The sequence below is a fragment of the Cetorhinus maximus genome, chromosome 11 (genome assembly GCF_964194155.1).
Source record: "Cetorhinus maximus chromosome 11, sCetMax3.hap1.1, whole genome shotgun sequence".
Taxonomy (NCBI): domain Eukaryota; kingdom Metazoa; phylum Chordata; class Chondrichthyes; order Lamniformes; family Cetorhinidae; genus Cetorhinus; species Cetorhinus maximus.
In genome coordinates, this window is record NC_135889.1 from 105095690 (window position 1) to 105117410 (window position 21721).

The 21721-nt window shown below is 43.5% G+C and overlaps 1 protein-coding gene across 2 annotated transcripts in view; it reads right to left on the reverse strand.

Moving 5' to 3' along the window:
* Window positions 1-2226, reverse strand: part of mmadhcb (metabolism of cobalamin associated Db) — a 79681-nt gene extending 77455 nt beyond the window's left edge. The window contains exons 1-2 of one of the 2 annotated variants that reach the window (XM_078552536.1): window positions 2098-2226; window positions 1617-1676 (exon numbers count right to left, since the gene is read on the reverse strand). In XM_078552536.1, the coding sequence (XP_078408662.1) occupies window positions 1617-1619 (3 nt within the window). In that variant the 5' untranslated portion in view covers window positions 1620-1676; window positions 2098-2226. The remainder of the gene's footprint in view (window positions 1-1616; window positions 1677-2097) is intronic. The other variant, XM_078552537.1, reaches the window with a different exon arrangement.
* Window positions 2227-21721: the final 19495 nt, after the last annotated feature.

Here is a 21721-nt window from a genome sequence, read left to right on the forward strand (position 1 = left end):
TCAATAAGTGGCCTGGGCACATACCTTTCCCATGTTGAAGAGCAGCATACTCCAGAGACTCCTCAGTGATGTCTGCTGAAGGGTGCAAGTTCTGGAGTGTCGGGAATTGTGCTCACTTTGTCAGAGATTATGAGATTTTTTTTACCTTTTTCGGCACTGTATCCAAGTTCTTTTTATTACACTTCTGCTCTGAGGATGGTGGCAATCTGTAGCCAGGCCTCTTTGGTCTCAGCTGGTGGCCTCCTCCTGCAACCCTCCAGGAAAAGAACCTTCCTTCTCTCCCTCACAGCTTCCAACATGAGATTCACGTCCGCATCAATGGACTCGGGGACAGATTTGCCCCAGATGTTAGGCCTCAGGCTCACTTGACCTGACCTACCTCTCTTTGGAGCAGTAAAGCTTTGGCATGAGCAGTTCCCTGCTTCAGGACAGCCATCAGCCTCAGTGATGGCTGCCGTTGGGAAACTATTGAAAATTATAGATTGATACATGTGTAGGCCAGTTTCTGGACTTTTAACAGTTAGCAGAATGATTAATTACCCAGAAAGTAATGCATTAACCTAAAAGAAATTTCCGCCCACAGTAGTTTAAACTGAAGTAAACTTTTATTTTTCTGTTCGTGTGACAGGCAATGTCATGAAGGAGGCAAGTAATGTTGCAGGCACTTGGCAAACCAGCTCTCAACTGGAGAAGTGGAGACTTTGAGCACATGTCTGTTTTATTTTTGATGCAGCCTCATTTCACTTGGCTTTAGTGCACTTCACAGTCAGATCGCTGAGCTTAGTGAGTTACGTTTCCCTCAGTACACACCCTCCTCACTTCAGCACGAAAGCATTAGCATGACTGGGCTATTTGTAATATTGTTGACGTTAAACTCCCTACATGATGATGTGTACAGGCTCTCATGCAAAATGGCTGCGTCACAAAACATTTACTGGAGAAGGAATAGTTGTCAGTCCTGGGCGATGCAAACATGCAATTAATGGGCCCTGGCTGTTTTATTACTGGCATGTGATCAGACCACCCACTGAGTATGTTTTTATAAATATTTTACAACTCGCTGGGGAACTTCCTTCATTTAATTATAAGCCTATGAACTTCTTGTTAAAGACACTTTTTGAAAAAAAAAACAGAATTCCTGGTATTTGCTGGAAGAAATGCTTAGGCTCGGAAATGAAATTCCCCCAAAATCACCAGATTATAAAGTGGAAACAGACACTGCACTGAGGAAGGAATTTGAGTTTGTTCTGGACGATTGTATCAACTGAGTTGAAGGAGAAATATTTTCGTTTAGGCTACAATTTCAGTTTTAAGTAACATCAACTGGGGCCATTCCGAGAGTAGAATTTTAATAATGTTGCTTTTTAGAATGATACTAGGCCTTGCAGTTAGATTACTCGTTTCTGAGTTTCAAAATGGTTAGAAATGTCCTCCTGCAAACTATTTTTGCAGGGAAACTCATTTCGTCTCTTCCAAGCCAGGTTAAATACAGGATCCAACAGCCCAGCATTGGGCAAAATGTGTTGGTACCATACAAGTAATGGAATTTCCCCATGTGAATGTCCGTACCTAGCCGGGTTTTGGGGAGACGAAGAGAATCAACCTGGGCTACTCACCATCTACCATCTGGTTCAAGAGCATCAATGAGAAGGTCTAGGGGAAGGAGCAAGAGGCAACTAAATGTGGGCTGGAAAATGCATGGTATTTATTCTGTCGATGTGATTACATGAGCAGCAAACAAATCAACAGCCTGGCTTTCTGTTTCTGATCAAAATATTTCCTAAGGAATGGAACTAAATAACGGGAGTCAAATTAATTGGTATGCTTGACTTGCCAGAAGCTATGAAATACAGGCTTCAAAGGGAAATGTTGCAATATCGGCATAGCATGAGTTCAGTCCGCAAAAGAAAATGCAGTGTTAGCAGAAGTGAAGCTTTATGGAAGACTGTAAAGGATAGATTCTCCCCATGCACTCACCCCGCCCCCAACCCCAACAGCTCCAGGGGGTGCAGAAACACGTTTTGCAAATTTGAGCTCAGGCTGCACAAGATTTCCCGCCCATTAAAATTATTGGACAGAATATCGCAAACAACTTACTTTTGGTTTTGCGAAGAGTGCTTCCACCCCGCCAGGCTCTTGTGCCTGAGGGTTGAAGAGGATAATCTGGGCCTGTATGTTTTGAAATAAATGTAGCAGGCTGGGACTGTATACTGCAATGTTAGGACACAGTCATAGGGATCAGGTGGCTTTGAAAATTGTTTAATCATTCATGATGTTGCAATCTTGAACTTAAAATGCGGTCTTTATCTTGTTTACTCTACTCAGAATCTTTAACAGGAAAATCAACTAAACGAGTCTTTATCTGTTTTCATCTCGCAAGTGCTATGGTCCCATTAAGTCAAATTTCCTTACAAAATGATCAATTTGAATCAAAGAATATAATCTTTGGAGCAATTTTATCCAAAGTGCTCTTCCTTCTTATCAGATATTGTGTACTTAATTGTTTTGATTTAAGTTTTAAGAAGGTTTTAATGATGAGGCAGAGCAGCAGCAGAGAAGGAAAGGAAAGGAAGCAAATCCTGGACTCCGGATCCAGCTACCTCGTGGGACACCCGCCCCATTGGTGTCCAAAGAGCTGCAGGTCGGGAGTTGGCCTGTTCAGTCATGTGGCAGAAACTTGTGACCTTGAGTAGACGTCATTCTAAAATTGAGGGACAGCTGCTGCGGATGCCTTATTTGATGGTTGACTGATTCAATACTCCCAATCAAAACGTGCACCAATTTTCAGAATTAAGTTTTTTTTGCCTCTACATGTGTTGAAACTATCAAACTTCCAAAAGAAAAGGCACAATGTATGTGTTTTGTAATGCTTGTGTCACAACTCCATATTACAAGGCTAATTTCTTAACAATGTCTACCTCCACCTCAGGAACATCACCTGCCTCTGCAACCAACCTCAGCTCATTGTTGTGGAAACCCTCAGTTTTATCTTTGCTACCTCTAGACTTGACTATTCTATCCATCATAAACTTAAGGTCATGAAAAACCCTACTGCTTGTATCCTAATGCACGTTAATACAAGTTCTGTTCACTCATCACCCCTGTGCTCACTGACTAACATTGACTCTAAGTTGAGTAATGCATCGACTTTAAAATTCTCAGCCTTGTTTTCAAAGCCATCCATGACCTGGCCCCTCCTTATCTCTGTAACCTCCTCCAATCCTAGAGCCTTCTGAGGTATCTGCACTCCTCTACTCCTGACCTCCTGAGCATCCCCAATTTTCATCACTCCATCATTTGTGGGTCACACCTGCTCTGAAATTCCATCCCTAAACCTCTCTGCTTCCCTACATCCCATTCCTTCTTTAAGGTGTTCCTTAAAACTTATACCTCTTTCACCGAGCTTTTGTTCACTCACCCTATCTCTTATAAGGCCTGGTGTCAAATTTTTCCTGTGAAACACCTTGGGTCACTTTATCACATAAGGGTGCTATATAAATGCAAGTTATTATTATTAATGTTGAATAGCTGCACCTGCTGAAAAGAAGGGTTGTGGAGATTTTTGAGGTATTTAAAATTCAGATAGGAATAGGCTATAGGTATGTGAAGAGAAAAATATTGGTGAAGACAAATGTAGGTCCCTTACAGTCAGAAACAAGGGAATTTATAATGGGGAACAAAGAAATAGCTGACCAACCAAATACATACTTTGGTTCTGTCTTCACAAAGGAGGACACAAATAACATACCAGAAATGTTGGGGAACACAGGGTTTAGTGAGAGGGAGGAACTGAAAGAAATCAGTATTAGTAGGGAAATGGTGCTGGGGAAATTGATGGGATTGAAGGCTGATAAATCCCCAGGGCCTGATAATCTACATCCCAGAGTACTTAAGGAAGTGGCCCTAGAAATAGTGGACGCATTGGTGGTCATCTTCCGAGATCCTATAGACTCTGGAAAAGTTCCTACAGATTGGAAGGTAGCTAATGTAACCCCACTATTTAAAAAGGGAGGTAAAGAGAAAACAGGGAATTATAGATCAGTCAGCCTGACGTCGGTAGTGGGGAAAATTCTAGAGTCCATTATAAAAGATTTAATAGCTGAGCACTTGGAAAACAGTGGCAAAATCGGACAGAGTCAGCATGGATTTATGAAAGGGGAATCATGCTTGACAAATCTACTGGAATTTTTCGAGGATGTAACTAGTAAATCCGATGAGGGGGAGCTAGTGGATGTGGTTTATTTGGATTTTCAGAAAGCTTTCGACAAAGTCCCACGTAAGAGATTGGTGTGTAAAATTAAAGCGCATGGGATTGGGGGTAATGTATTGAGATGGATAGAAGACTGGTTGGCAGGCAGGAAACAAAGAGTAGGAATAAATGGGTCTTTTTCTGAATGGCAGGCAGTGACTAGTGGGGTACCGCAGGGATCGGTGCTGGGACCCCAGCTATTCACAATATATATTAATGATTTAGGTGAGGGAACTAAATGTAATATCTCCAAATTTGCATTAGACACAAAGCTGGGTGGGAGGGTAAGCTGTGAGGAGGATGCAGAGATGCTTCAGTGTGATTTGGACAAGCTGAGTGAGTGGGCAAATGCATGGCAGATGCAGTATAATGTGGATAAATGTGAGGTTATCCATTTTTGTAGCAAAAACAGGAAGGCAGATTATTATCTGAATGGCTATAAATTGAGAGAGGGGAATGTGCAATGAGACCTGGGTGTCCTCATATTGAAGGTAAGCATGCAGGTGCAGCAGGTGATAAAGAAGGCATTTGCATAAAGAAGGTTGGCCTTCATAGCCAGAGGATTCGAGTTCAGGAGCAGGGATGTCTTGCTGTAATTATACAGGGCCTTGGTGAGACCACACCTGGAATATTGTGTGCAGTTTTGGTCTCCTTATCTGAGGAAGGATGTTCTCGCAATAGAGGGAGTGCAGCGAAGGTTTACCCGACTGATTCCTGGGTTGGTGGGACTGACATGTGAGGAGAGATTGAGTCGATTTGGATTATATTTGCTGGAGTTCAGAAGAATGAGGGTGGATCTCATAGAAACCTATAAAATTCTAACAGGACTAGACAGGGTAGATGCAGGAAGGATGGTGGGGGAGTCCAGAACCAGGGGTCACAGTCTGAGGATACAGGGTAGACCATTTAGGACTGAGATGAGGAGAAATTTCTTCACCCAGAGAGTGATGAGCCTATGGAATTCACTACCACAGAAAGTAGTTGAGGCCAAAACATTGTATGTTTTTAAGAAGGAGTTAGATATAGCCCTTGGGGCGAAAAGGATCAAAGGATATGGGGAGAAAGCGGGAGCAGGCTATTGAGTTGGATGATCAGCCATGATCATAATGAATGGCAGAGCAGGCTCGAAGGGCTGAATAGCCTACTCCTGCTCCTAGTTTCTATGTATGTTTCTATGTATGTTGATACTGCAGATTTGGAGGAATCTATGATTAGCTTAGAAAGGTAGATTTTCACTGAATTATCACCACTCACCTGGACCCATGAGGAAAGCGGAAAGACATCGCCTGTGATTTTCTGCTCTGCACTGATTGGTGGGTGAGGCGTGCCCCTGTGGTTGTGGCTCAGAAAATTTACTGACTGTGGTAATTCCAGGGTCAATCTGACTACAAGGAGAAGCCCAACTTGAATACGCAGCATCCCACTGCTTCTGTTTGACACTTTATGGAGTGTAAGGAAACATGTGTAGAACTTTCTCCTGAGCAGAGCAATTATGGCATCAGCCACGCAGGAGTCAGCAAATGAAAACAGGGCCCTGGTTAAGTGAAAGCCATACTGCAGCCATGGACCAAAATAAATTACAAACATAAAGAAATTGAACCCTAACAGTATATCTGACATAATCACACCTTAAGAGCATGCGCATAAACTCAGAAGAAGGATAATGACAAGACAACCTGGAGTAAATAGAAACTGTTTTTAAAAATGTTGTAAAAGTGAAATTATTGTTGTAAAAACCTAACTAGTTCACTACTGTCCATAGAAAACCTTAATCTAACCTATATGTGACACCAATATGCTTAATTAGCATCTGAAGTGCCGCTCATTGAAGCCAACTAGGGATGGGAAGTAAGTGTCTGCCATGCCCACATCCCTCGAATGAGTTAAACATGTTTCATAATTTCATAACTTTTCTAACCTATTTTTCTAACAGGCCACATAGGAATAACTGTCACACAAAAAAGGAAATCTTTAATCGTGGCACAATTTGCATTTGATAGCAATTCATTTTTTTTTCCTTGAGTTTTATCATTTGATTTATTAAATATTTAATTGTTTAGAAGGTCTAATCTCTTTATAGCAGCTGTTTTTCTAATTCCACAGAAGCTCTGTTGATCCAATCAGTTTTCATGGAAATGGTTTTGGAAGGAAGTTAAAAAAAATATTAAACTCTCTGATTTTTCAATGTGCAGAAGAACTCGTTATATTTCAAGGATAGGGCATTCAAATGAAGTGGTCTTTTCTGATGGGCTTCTGTTAAACAGCATCTTAAGGCTCCAGTTATAAAGACAAAAGACTAAGCCACAATCCACAGTCATGAAGGTACAGTGAATGCCAGATTAATCCAACATTCCTTGAAATACAAGTAACGCTGGTTCTAAGTTTTTTTTTAGGGTTATGTATCCATTGGTTGTCTTTGCCAAGGTTACATTGGATAAATGCCTGACTTAACATAAACATTAGTTTATATTAGCAGGTATCATATGAAAGTTTCCACAGATTAATAAAAGAATGGCCAGATGGCTTAATATTAGTACTGAACCTTTACTGCCTGTGAGTTATTGGAAACAGTTATGACTTGTGGGAACAAAACCGCTTTTGGCTGCTAAATATTATTTATAATTGTGCTGTGTAATTTTTTTTTGTATGTCAGGCATGCTTGAAATTGGATCTTAAAAATGCATAATAAGCAGTGGCACAGTTGGAGGGTTATATGACACCTAGTTGTGATTTTATCTCAATTTATGTTGCTCTGTCATTATTGAAGCTGATCCTCCACCTTCACACCCCAGCTGGCAAATGAAGAAAATGGAACAAACTCGATTTCTCCAGAATTATGCTGCTGTAAGCTGGAGCCTGCCCTTAAGGTTTTGCAAGCTACTGAGCCTTGACAAGCAGTATGTAGATTGGATCTGACTGGCCCTTTAAAGGGGCAAGTGCTCCTATATTGCTTCATTGATCTTCCTGTCTCTTCTTAAAACCAGGGTTTTTTTTTTACACATCAAAATAACGTCACTCCATGCGTGAATTTAATCAATTTTTTTTGTCCTTTTGAAGGGCAATTTGTCTGCACGTGAAAAAAAGTGATGTATTGTTTACATTTGTTAGTTGGCCTATTCTGTTGGAATTGAAGCTGTCTTGCACATCAGCATTCTCCCATCGAGCAAACTCCTTTGAAACTGTTTATTCATTTGAGTAGGGGATCAGCCATGGTTCTGTGGTAGCAGTCTCACCTCTTGAATCAAAACATTATAGTATGCTCGAAACTTGGTCCAAGGGCTTTAATTAGCACATAATAGAGGCTGATCCCAGTGCTAAGGGATAGCTGCACAGTCAGATGGAATGCTAAACCAAGGCTCTATTTGCCCTCTCTGGTGGACAAAGAAGATTGCACTGCATCCGGATCTATGGGACTACTTAGATTTCAATAACCATGCCGGCTATCTCTTTCCAATGACTGCCTTCTGAGAGGTTGTCTAGAGGTTCTCCTGGTCCTGTATGGATGCAGGCCTTCTTCCCTCCTGTGCATCGTCCACACCAAAGTTTCCAGAGCTGCATCTTGGATCCTTAGAGCATGCTCTTTGCTGCATTGCACCATTTGTAATTGTTCTCCTGTTGGATCCAGCGCCTTGGTTTGTTGGGGGCTAAAGGAGCCAGGTTGCAGGCTTGTTTTGAGTGACCGAGTTGGTTCCAAGTCAGAGAAGATGAGTAGACCGTTCTTAGAGGAAACACATTCTGTTTATCTACAAAAGGAACTCAGCAGCTAGTGTGCCTGCAACTCAAAACTCTGTCTTTACTCTTCAGACTCTAACTCAAGATTACTGACTATGGAGGTAGCCCGTACTACTCTGCTATTGAGTACCAAGGTCGTGTGATCTTACCTTACAACATTTGTCATAAAGGTATATTACACATCAGATTACTACATTTCCCTACTTAGGATGTCTTCCCCAGCCACTTCCAGCACATATTCCAGCCAGAATGTAACTCTTCTTAAAGAGTTGTGCAGGCTGGCTTTATGAGCTGCTGCCAGACCTGAAGAGTATTTCCAGTATTTTCTAGTTTTATTCCAGATTTCTGGCATCCGCAGTACTTTGCTCGTGTGGCTTTAAGTGGAGCTAACCTCGCACAAACATGCTGAGGTGTGCAGCCATTCAACAGTATTCAACAGCGCTGGGCTGCATGCATCTCCCATGTAAATAGTTCAAAGTTTGTATGCTGCCTACATCAGAAGGAACGGTCACAGGCCAATCATACACAATGATCCCCGAGCCATTTTCAGGGGGCTATCCAATTTGGCCCCCATTAATTGGTCATTGCTGTTTGTGGGATCTTGCTGTGTTGGTTGTCAAGCTCCCCTACAATGCAATGTGACTGTACTTCAAAAATTGGCTGTAAAATGCTTTGGGATGTCCTGTGGCCATGAAAGGCACCAGTTGTTTCCTACTCGACCAAATAACAGATTAATTTTAAACATGTTCAGACTGAAGTAAATGGCCTCAAATGGGTTGTGTACCAGAATAGGAGGATAGTATCATAAGAACAGGAGTAGGCCATTCAGCCCCTAATGACATCAAGGGATATGGGGATAGTGGGGAAAAATGGCATAGAGGTAGATGATCAGCCATGATCTGACTGAATGATGGAGCAGACTCGATGGCCCGAACGGCCTATGTTCCTATTTTTCTTGGGCAGCCTGTTCCGCCATTCAATTAGATCATGCTGACATGCGTCTTAACTATTTACCCCTCAGGGCTCCCTGTTCCTATATCCTTGCTTAACAAAAATATTTCAATTTCAATTTTGAAATTTTCAGTTGACCCCCAGCTCCGAGCTCTTTGGAGGATCTACAGTGTTAGGCTTCCACTACCCTTTGTATGAAGAAGTGCTTCCTGACATCATCCAGAATGGCCTAGCTCGAATTTGAAGGTTATGTCCTCTTGTTACCCAGAATGAAAAAGTAAAGTAAAACTGGGAAATAAGAATACTGATCCAAACTGGTCTTGTATACCTTAAAATGGAACACCAGTAAAAACTGGGAAATAAGAGTACTGGTCTGAACTGTTTTTTTCCTTCTGGCTATAGACTCCCCCACCAGAGCAAATAATATTTCTGGGGTTCATATCCATGATTGTCCCTGTGATGCCTTCCAGATCTCAGTCACAGAACGAGGCGCATGGAGCAGAGGGCCTCCTCATAAAGAGTGAGGAAAAGTTAGGAGAGACTCATTCACCTGTCAGATACTGGTTATAGATCAGAGATTGGCAGCGGTGTAAGTGAGGTGGATAGACAGGTGTGAAGAAAAACAGCACATTCTTTGCAAGATGAGAAAAAATATTAATATTAAACAGCTTAATCAATTTCTTTCTGTAATTATAATTGATTACCTTACCGCGCTTGAATCTTGATAACTGAAGGAAGTTTACACCCCTTAGAGATGATGAATGGATGGACAACATTATTGTTGATCTGTCTGGACAGAGTTATTGATTAGGTTTTCTTGGCACTGAATACAGTACTATTTGATTGAATTGTGTCTGTAGTTGCTGCTGCTTGGTTTTCTGATCTGCATGGTGGGGCTAGTCTTGGGGATAAATTACTCCCTTTCCCAGAGCTGACCGGCCAGTGCACAAGAGACCTGGTCAAGTTTGAGGACCAGGTTGCATTGGCATATGGCTGGCAGGCTGCCAGCACACAGTGAGTGTCACTGGACAGGCCTCTAGCTCCAGGCCACAGCAGCACCAAGCAACTTGCTTGCCATTTGAGGATTGAACTGATCATGAGCTGTGCATGGTTACAGCGAAAGTCTGAATCAGAGCTGGCCCAGATGCTATGTGCATAAATATTCACTATTTAGTTGTTTCTGGAAGAAGAAACGATACTGGTGGTGCCTTAAAATGAAAAATCCAGGGAGGATTCACATGAATTATAAGGTAGATTTTTAACTGGGAGCTGGTTTTGGCAGATACTTAGATGGGGGAAGCGAAAGGGGTGAATGCCAAATCCATACCTAATGTCATCAATCTGAGCAAGCTATTTCAACTCCTGGGCCCTATTTATATCCTGCCAACCAGCTGCCTGTCCAAAATGGGCATTAAGTGGCTGCAGGGCTGTACAGGGGCCTTAGAAACCACATCTGGAGTACTATGTACAGTTTTGGTCTCCTTATTAGAAAAAAGATATAATTGTGTTAAAAGCAGTTCAGAAAAGGTTCACTCAGCTCGTTCCTGGGTTGAGGGGCTTATTTTATGAAGAAACTTTGGACAGTTTGGGCCTATACCCATTGGAGTTTGGAAGGGTGAGAGGTGATCTTATCGAAACACATAGGGCAGGATTTTTGTGTCGTTGGGCGGGCGCAGCGGGCGGGCCCGGGAGCAGCCGGGAAACAGTCCACCGCCCGCGATCGGTCCCCGACCACGATTTCACGCTGGATGGCCAGTTAACGGCCATCCGGCACGAAAGGCACATTGAGAAGCTCAGCGCTGCCGGATTGGGGGCAGGAGGAGAGCGAGCACAAAAGTCTGCGCATGCGTGGGGAGCGCGCACTGAAAGCTCCCTGACGGCAGGGAGTTGCCTCTGGGAGCTGAAGAATATTACAATCAAAAGAAAAGATTACGAAAATGTGCAAAACATGTCCCCACATAGGTCCCACTGACATGAACATAAACGTTATAAAAATTGTGTAAAAACTTTAAATTTAAAAGAAAATTAATGTTGGAAGCCTCGTCCCGCCCGTGGATGAGATTTCCTAAAAAATCCAAAGGCCGCCTGGCTGATTCGCCCGCCCGCCAACCGTAAGGTTGGACGGGCTGCAAAAAATAGGTTTAAATGAATTGATTAAGGGCCTAAAGAGGTCTCTTAATTGTCGGCGGGGGCCTGTGAGATTCGGCAGCGCCTGCCAACCGAAATATCACGTGAGTGCGTGATGATGTCGGGACGCTCACACAACGTCATCGTGCGTTATTTTATGCCCAATCGGGTTGGATGTGCGTCCGCCTGCAAGACGTAAAATCCTGCCGAGAGTATCCTGAGGGGACTCGATAGGGTGGATGCTGGGAGGATGTTTCCTCTTGGGGGGAGATTAGAATGAGGGGATAAAGTTTAAGAATATGAGGCCTTCCCTTTAAGATGGAAATGAGGAGAAATTTACTTTTCTCAGAGGGTTGTTAGTCTGTGGAACTCTCTTCCCAGAAAATATTGGAGGCTGGGTTATTGATTTTATTCAAGGCAGAGTTAGTGTTTTGATACACAGGGGAGTCAAGGGTTATAGGGTACAGACAGGAAAGTGGAGTTGAGACCACAACCATATCAGCCATGATCTTATTCAATGGCGCAGCAGGCTTGAAGAGCCAAATGGCCTACTCCTGCTCCTAAGTCCTATGAAGATCAGGCTGCCCAACTGCACTCACGCAGGCCATGAGGTGAAGGGGAACATTCCTGCTACTTCCGGCTCCTCAAAACTAACTTTAAAATCTGCATTTTAAGGCCCCCACTTCTTCCCTAGCAGGTTTCCTTGGTTTGGACCTCCTGGTAGCTAAAATATTATAGGGGCCCTGTGACACCATAGGATCTGAAATATTCAGATATCAAGGAGACTCACACCAGAGTTAGACAGAAAGCCACCCAAAAAAGGAGCCCTGTTAAAGTGGCAAAGGGAAGGAAAGGGATAGCAAGCCCTCCTGCCCTCCCTCAGCTGATGAATCAATGCTTCTCCATGTTGAACACCACTTGGAGGAAGCACTAAGGGTGGCAAGGGTGCAGAATGTACTCTGGTTGGGGGACTTCAATGTTCATCACCAAGAGTGGCTCGGTAGCACCACTACTGACTGAGTTGGCTGAGTCCTAAAGGGCAGAGCTGCCAGACTGGTCGGGTGGTGGGGGAACCAACAAGAGGGAAAAACATACTTGACCTCAGCCTCACCAACCTGCCTGCCGCAGATGCATCTGTCCATGATAGTATCGGTAGGAGTAACCACCGTACAGTCATTGTGGAGACAAAGTCCCCCCTTCACATTGAGGATACCCTCCATTGTGTTGAATGGCACTACCATCATGTTAAATGGGATAGATTTCGAACAGATCTAGCAACACAAGACTGGGCATCCATGAGGCATTGTGGGCCATCAGCAGCAGCAGAATTGTACTCAAATGCATTCTGTAATCTTATGGCCCGACATATCCCCCACTCTGCCATTACCATCAAGCCAGGGCATCAACCCTGGTTCAATGAAGAGGGCAGGAGGGCATGCCATGTGCGCACTAGGCATACCTAAAAATGAGGCGTCAACTTGGTGAAGCTAAAACACAGGACTACTTGCATGTCAAACAGCATAAGCAGCAAGTGATAGACAGAGCTAGGCAATCCCACAGCCAACGACTCAGATGTAAGTTCTGCAGTCCTGCCAAATCCAGTTGTGAATGTTGGTGGACAATTAAACAACTCACTGGAGGAGGAGGCTCCCCAAATATCCCCATCCTCAATGATGGGGGAGCCCAGCACATCAGTGCATAAGATAAGGCTGAAGCATTTGTTACAATCTTCAGTCAGAAGTGCCGAATGGATGATCCTTCACAGCCTCCTCTGGAGGTCCCCAGCATCACAGATGCCAGTCTTCAGCCAATTCAATTCATTCCACATCGTATCAAGAAATGGCTGAAGTCACTGGTTAGCGCAAAGGCTATGGGCCCTGACAATATTCTGGCACTAGTACTGAAGACTCATGCTCTAGAATTTGCTGTGGCCCTATCCAAGCTGTTCCAGTACAGCTACAACACTGGCATCTACTCGGCTGCATGGAAAATTGCCCAGGTATGTCCTGTCCACAAAAAGCAGGACAAATCCAACCTGGCCAATTACCGCCCCATCAGCCTACTCTCCATCAGTAAAGTAATGGAAGAGGTCACCAACAGTGCTATCAAGCAGCACTTGCTTAGCAATAACCTGCTCACTGATGCCTAGTTTGGATTCTGCCAGGGCCACTCAGCTCCTGACCTCATTATAGCCTGGGTCCAAACATGGACAAAAGAGCTGAAGAATGTGCAGGGTTATGGGGAAAAGGCAGGAGATTGGCACTAAGTTAAAATGCTCAGAGAGCTGGTGCAGACACATTGGGCCAAATGGCCTCCTTCTACACCACAACAATTCTGTGATTCTGTGAACTCCCGAGGTGAGGTGAGAGTGCCTGCCCTTGACATCAAGGCAACATTTGACTGAGTGTGGCATCGAGGAGCCCTAGCAAAACTGGCATCAATGGGAATCAGGGGGAAAACTATCCACTGGTTGAAGCACAAAGGAGGATGGTTGTGGTTGTTGGATGTCAGTCATCTTAACTCCAGGACATCACTGTAGGAGTTCCTCAGGGTAGTGTCCTCAGCCCAACCATCTTCAGCTGCTTCATCAATGACCTTCCTTCCATCAAAGATCAGAAATGGGGATGTTCGCTGATGATTACACAATGTTCAGCACCATTTGCGACTCCTCAGATACTGAAGCAGCCCATGACCAAATGCAGCAAGACCTGGACAATATCCAGGCTTGGGCTGACAAGTGGCAAGTAACATTCACGCCACACAAGTGTCAGGCAATGATCGTCTCCAACAAGAGAGAATCCAACCATCGCTTCTTGACCTTCAATGGCATTACCATCACTGAATCCCCAATATCCGGGGGGTTACCATTGACCAGAAACTGAACTGGACTAGCCATTTAAATACTGCGGTTACAAGAGCAGGTCAGAGGCTAGGAATCCTGCGACGAGTAACTCACCTCCTGACTCCCCAAAGTCCGTCCGCCATCTACAAGGCACAAGTCAGGAGTGTGATGGAGTACTCCCCATTTGCCTGGATGATTTCAACTCCATTAACACTCAAGAAGCTTGACACCGTCGAGGACAAAGCAGCTCACTTGGTCGGCTCCATATCCACAAACATTTGCTCCCTCCACCACCAATGCACAGTAGCAGCAGTGTGTACCATCTACAAGATGCACTGCTGGAATTCATCAAGTCTGCTTAAAAAGCACCTTCCAAACCCATGAACACTACCATCTAAAAGGGCAGCAGATAGATGGGAACAACACCACCTGGAAGTTCCCCTCCAAGTCACTCAGCATCCTGACTTGGAAATATATCGCCGTTCCTTCACTGTCGCTGGGTCAAAATCCCGGAGCTTCCTTCCTAACAGCACTGTGGGTGTACCTACATCACATGGACTGCAGCGGTTCAAGGAGGCAGCTCACCACCACCTTCTCAAGGGCAACTAGGGATGGGCAATAAATGCTGGCTCAGCCAGTGACGCCCACATCCCGTGGATGAATAAAAAAAGTGTATTTGACTTTAACTTAGTAAGGCATTATATTCTTTAAGTCTAGAAAAAGTGCCATATATGTATAAATATGTTAGCAGTTAACATGGGATACCCACAGTTATACTCAGGGTGGGGTGCCACAACAGATGATGGTAACCTGGAATCACAAAAATCATGCATGCTAAGTGACCATCTATGTGGAACTGCAGCCCTTGCTGGAAATTTACAGAAATGTTATTCTTCCACAACTAGATGGTGGTAAAAAAAAATGCTAATTGATGTCACTGTTATTTACATTTCATTTTAGGCTGTGTTATTTTTAGCAGGAAAATGACATGATTAAAGGCTGCGCTTCACTGCCCTTTGAACGGGAAGTTCTTGGGTTGGCTCAGTTCCCAGAACACCCAGGAGCAGGATGCTCTAGATATTCCAGTGTTGTTACAGCTTAGTTCTACAGCAGATAGCGAATGATTCTATGGCAAGGTTTATTCATTAAATTTGTTTCCCAGACTTTGTAGTTCCAAAGCACACAGAATGTCTTGTGAGAAGCCTTATCAATTCTGATGTAGTCAGCCCAATTGAGTGTGGTTATTAAAACATGTGGACATCATCGTGATATCGGTTGAACGTGTTGATTGATGTTTTTGTGTCATATATTTGGTCACTGCTCGTTGCTGGGATTATGGGTTGGTCTTGGTGTTTCCGGCCTCTGGATAAGAGTCGGAGACTTTCACAGAGGGTTCCAGGGAGCAGAGGAATTGCTCATCAGAAGTTCAAACTTCCCAGATAATTCCCATGGAAGTCAGCGCATCGAGATTTCCATGGGGTCACAACGCACACCCTGGGTCGTACATGCAGTCTCTGAATATCCAGAGACCGGAGTATCTGGGCATGTGTTCATTTTAAACTTAGTCATATAAATAGAGGACACACTGACCGCGATATTTTGTGCCCGCCGGAGTGGGGCATGTTTGGTGGCATGAGCGGATAATATGGTGCGATTGGTTTCATGAATGCATGAAACCAGTTCGCAATTGTCCGCTCAGCCCACAGATGGTGGGCCACGTTCACCACCATAGGATGTCAGGAACCTCATTTTATTCCGTCAGCATATCATTATTAGGTCTGCCCACCGGAATCGTCACCCCTCCTCCCCCAGCACCCCCCTGCCCGTTGGATTGTCCACCCACGTCAGTGCAAAAACACGCCGATGTAGAACACAACTTGACAACTGTGACATGCAGAATCCGGGCCTTACCTGCCAGGGCTTTGCTCACATCACAGATAACGAGGAGCAGAAGATGCTGGAGCCCAGCACCAATGGCACACAGGACGTGGCTCTGCTACGAAGCAGTGAGCAGAAGTTGGATAGTCACCGTTGATGCTCACAATGGATGATGGTCAAGGGGGTGGGAGAAGAAGTGCTAGGATTGGCTGAGAGAGGAAGAGGTGTCGGTGGGGTGAGTTTGGGAGGGGGGAATGAAGGTGTCAGGATGGGGTGAGGTTGGGAGGGAGAGAATGAAGGTGTCGGGGTGAAGGTTGGAGGGGGGAAGGAGAAGGGGAGAGGAGGGGATAATGGAGGAGAAGACATAGTTACTGGAGAGGCAGGTGTAAGGGGTGTGGAAGATGTATGGGAAGGAACGCAGAGAAGGGAGGGTGTCCAGGGGAGGAAAGGATACAGGGAGGGGAGGGCTTCCAGGGAGGGGAAGGGGTGCGGAGAGGGGAGGGCATCCAGGGTGTGAGATCCCTGTGGCTGTGTAATGGGTTTGTGAGTGTGTGAGTTGAGAGTGATGAGAAGAGTGAGTTACTTTGGCAGAACGGATGAGACCATTCATCCTGTATTGGCACTGGGTGACTGACCTCTTTTGCAGGGCATTGGCGCTGACCACCACTGCCATCACCTCCTAAGCCCATTTGACAATGCTGCTGCCCATCCTGCGGCCAGAGCGAGGGTAGAGGATATCGCTGTGGGCTTCCACAGCACCAAAAGCCATTTCTGTGATGTGTCACTAATTGTGGGGGCTGCAGTCTTCTTGCCTTTCGTGGACATCTTCCCTGCAGTAGGTGTGGTCTGGAAGCACTGACATGAGTGCGAGCGGCTGAACTTTAAATATGGTGCCCGGCGTGATGAAGCAGCGAGATGATGGCGGGCGGGCAAATGAGAGCTGTATTTCCCAGGAATGCATAAATAACATGGCTGGTTTGGGACAATACAGCGTGAAAACCCCCTATCGTGGCCAATGGGTAAAAATGTTGTTTTACCCGTCCTCTACTGCATTTAGTGCAAATCTGGGATGATTCCACTGTAAAGGTTGACATTACATAAATCGTATCACGCCAGTTTTTATAATGTATTATATCCAAATTGAAGTTGGAAATTAATTTATATTTAGATAACAGGTTTAATGTAATGCCATATTCTATTGCAAAGTGTGAGTTGACTCGAGTGAGAGTTGCAGATGGAGAAACTTGAAATGTTTATTTAGGGATAAATTTTGCTCCATTTTCTATTTGTCTTACTTGCTCTCAAGTGTAGGTGAAGCTGCCGATATTGACTGGTCCTAATTGTTCCCAGATAGTGGTGGTGGGCTTTATTCTTGAACTGTGAGAGTGCTTGTGGTGAAGAATCACCTACGTTGACATTAGGTAGGGGATTCCAGGATTATGAAGGTACTGGAATATATGTACAAGACATGATGTTGGGCGACTTGAATGGAAATTGCACGCCTGTGACTTTGCTGCTCTCACTCTTCCCAGTGGTGCAACTCATTCCATTGAGAAGTGCTGTCAAAAGTGCAAAAAAAAACAAAATTTGTGCGAATGTAAACTGGGTTTCCCTCGGTTATGACCACAGCCGGCGTTAGTTGATGTGCAAACCAAATCCCAGAGGGTAAATTTGCTTATGGGCCACAACCTTTTTTTTGTATTCTAATAAGAAGAAGAAGACATATCAATCTCAGAAGTAAGAGGCCCAGTAACACTTTTGGGTTTTTAAAAATTAAAAGTAAAAGTTTTATTAACAAAAAAAATTAAGCGCACAAGATTACAGTTACACAATTAAGGTTAGCCTTACAAAACATTCCCCCAAAACTCTCTCCTGGGTCAAACCCACAAGTAAATGCTTTCCAGACAACACTCCCTTATAGATATTTAAATATGGAATCCAGTAATATCACACAAGGCAGACTGTTGTAGCTTCAATAAAGGTGTACCATGTGACCTGTACCCTCTTCCACTTTGCTATGGCGCTCACCTCAGAGTCAAACCGCTTGCTGCAGCTCAAGGCTTCTCAACAGCTCAAACAGCTCCAGCTACCTCCGGCCAACTCCAGCTTAAACTCCACACCCAGTTCAATAGCTCAAAGCTCTCTATAGTTCAACAGCTATCCATAGTAACTTTAATATTCCTTTATCCCTTTCATCTCACTCCATTGTTCTCATACCCCTTTGAAACTCAAACCCTTGCACCTTGTCTTTACTTTTGGGTCAATAAAAATATAATATCCCCACTACTATTTACATATGGACTTCTGCAAGATGCAAACATTTTCCTTGATACCTCTGACTCTCCTTTGAAATTCAACAAACTCCCAGCTTATCTAAAAATGCAAATGTTAGATCTAACTTATTTACTTGTACCTCAAACTTAACGCCCTTAACCTTTTCATGGGGAAGATTTTTCCCTCATCAGGCGGGCTCGGTGGGGGCAGTCAAGAAGCTTGTGATCGGGGCTGGACTGCAATTTCATGCTGGCGGGCCAATTAAGGCCTGTCCAGCGTGAGTCGCGTGCTGCAGCGCTCAGCACAGTCTGTGTCGGGGGGAGGAGGGCAAGAGCGCAAGTTTGTGCATGTGCGCAGGTGTGCGCTAGAAAAGATCCCTGAGGCAGCTCTGTGCTTAAAATGGTTCAAAGCATATCCCCTCATGTGAATCTGTCACATGAGCAGGGACATGTTATTAATGAAATGTTTTAATTTTTATTTAATTTTTAATAGCTATTGGAAACTTCATCCTGCCTGTGGATGAAGTTTCTTAAAAAGTGCAAAGGCTGCTTGGACTTTTCACCTGCCCGCCAACCGTAAGGTTGGACGGCCAGTGAAAAATTTCATTCAATTACCTTTTTAATGACCTTAATAGGCCTTTTAATTGTTGGCGGGCGCGAGTGTGCAATGACATTGGGACGCTCACTTGATGTCATCGCGCATCATTTTACGCTCGGTCAGGTTTGGCGCACACCCGCCCAATGAGCGTTATATTCTGGTGCATGTTTCCAAATACCCAGACAGCCTGACTCCTCTTGCCCAGCTTAATTAAATCACACACACACACACATACGTACACAGGCTTCTTTACAGAATAAAACAATATTTTGTCAAATATATAATAAACAACATCCATTCTCACACCCCCATTATCCTTACACTAACCATTGTCTAAGATTAACAACTAGAGGGAAATATACCATTGTCAGGTGGAGACCAGTAAAGTTGATAATTAATGTTCTGCAATGTGGGCTGAGCGTGCTAATGCTATTAAAGAAGTTTCATGTCAGAAAGCAGGCAGAGAAGGAACTTCAGCTTACTGTTGGGGTCTCACACATACAAGTCATTAAGCCCAAAAGCGAGAACCAGATTGGACTCGGTGTTGAAATGCGTTCACCAAACCAAGCCGTACAACTAGATATTCATTTGACAATGACAATCGATAATATCATAGAGAAAGTGAATGGTGCTAATCACTTCACTAAACTTGACCTCAATGCATCATCAAATTGAGCTCGCAGAAGAATCAAGGTACCTTATAGTATTTTCCACTCACATTGGATGTTTTTGATGTAAGAGGCTCAACTTTGAGTCAATTCAGCAGCTGAAGCATTTCAGCACATGATTCAGTCCGCACTTCAAAGACTTGATGAAATTCTCATCTATGGTCACACTGAAATTGAACTCTAGACCTGCCTATGTGCATGCATACAATATCTTGGAGGATGTAAGCTCATCTTGAACAAAGACAAGTGCTTGTTCAATGAAAGCAGAACCGAATTCTACGGTCATGTGTTAAGTGGTGAAGGAGTATCACCTGATCCATGGAAAATTGAAGCCACCGCAATCGCTGCTGATCCTACAAATGTGCAGGAAGTCTGGAGTCTGCTCAGGCTCATCAAGTACTGTCATCGCTTCATTCCTGACCTCATTACGTTATCTGCTCCCCTACATGATCTGACAAAAGAGATCACCAAGTGGGAGTGGACTAAATCGCACAAACAGGCTGTATACCAGATCAAAGAACGGTTGTCAGCAAGTTGCACAAAAGCCTACTTTGACCCTGAGAAAACCACCCAGCTAATTGTGGATCAAGCCCAGTTGGCTTATGTGCAGCTCTCATGTAGAAAGACAAGGCAGGCAACCTATCAATCACTGTGATGGCATACTGATTGGTAACGCCTGTAGAGCAACGATATTCTCAAACAGAGAGAAACACTCTCAACCACATAGGATATATTACATTTCATCTCTACTTATATGGAAGCAAGTTTGAAGTAATAACTGATCATAGACCATTAGTAACCTTGTTCAACAATTCACATAGCAAACCATCCACTCGGATAGATTGATGGATACTCAATTCACATCTACTTCACATTAACCCTGAATGTTATAGTATAAGATAGACATTGTAAATGGTTTTATCTATCTTACCTTGTATAGTAAAGTTTATTTTTGTTTCTTCAAAACCTGTGGAATCTTGTGGCTTTATTCTCTTAGCAAGTGTCTTGGATCTCAAACTATGTCTACATCAAACAAAATGTTATTGGTCCCTAATCAGATTGTACCAAAAACTTTGGGGTCTGGTCCAGGATCATAACAATATCCACATTTCAGGTGAAGAACATGAGTTAAATGAGACCACACATGATATCAGACAATATTCTACTCGTGAGAGAGGACGTCCACAATACTTAAGTAATTATGTTACAAAGTGAACTATTTTCAGTTCATGAACAAATCTTTCACCTCGTTTCACATGACTGAGTGCATTGTTATATAAATAGAAATGTTAGAATATGTAATAATGTTGCTGGTGAAGCTTAAGTTTATGCTTAAGTTTATTGTTTACTCTTCTGGAAACAAACCATTGAAACACGTGATGCCTTATTTGCTCAGAAGGGAGAAGATGTAGTGCATTGAAAATTGCATTGTGCACTTTGTCCATTTAAGGCTACCTTACATTTATACCAGCAGAGGAAGTCTAGAGGGAGAATAAAGGAATCCATGTTTTAACAGCATTGCATCTTAATGTACCTTGCTGAATCTTATTGTTTCTTCCCAAGAACTTCCCATATGTCAAGTGAGTGAGATCAATATTTAGTTGGGAGAATTATCTCCCTAAATTGATAATCCATGCATCAACTCAACCTAATTCCACCAGTGCTGGTTAATTGCTCTGCTCCAGGACTGCCTTTCCAACTCTCCTCCTGTCCTCACTTCACAGTCAACCACACAGACACAGTCAACTTCTCTTGACATTTGTCACCACCCCTAATCCATCTTCCACAATATTTTCATCACTGTGAAACTGTTTGGAATACCTAACCGTAAAGTCAGTATATAAATGCAAGTTGTTGTTGTTAAAAAGAACAGCTGATGCCTGAAACATTGGTGGGTTTAAATCATGTTGTGTGATATTAGTAACAAATGGTTTAACAGGCCCATGTGGAATTCTGCTGCTGATAAATTTTGTTTAAAACAATGGGTTAGCACATTTATTAAAATAATTGATTTTGTATAAACATGTTAATGGTTTTCCCAGACATGTGTATCTCCTCCTAATGGAGTTCTCTGTGTTCTGCTGCTGCACTTGAATGAGAAATTGAAATCCCAGTATACGGTAATAGTGCCAGATACTGTGGAGCAAGATGGAACATATCAAGGTCGAAATTATTTTCACTGATGGTCTTGTACAAAGAATTAATGTAGCCTTATCAAATCCTCCCCTCCATTGTTTTTATGGAGGTATTATTTTTAACAATGTTAGCACCTTTGCTATAATAGAAAGAGAGGAATTTGGCATTAAACACATTAAGCATTTATTTAATTACATCATCAACATTACTTTTGTACTCTACAGTGTCCGAAAAGTATGAAACAGAGCAAAGATAAAAAATTGCAAA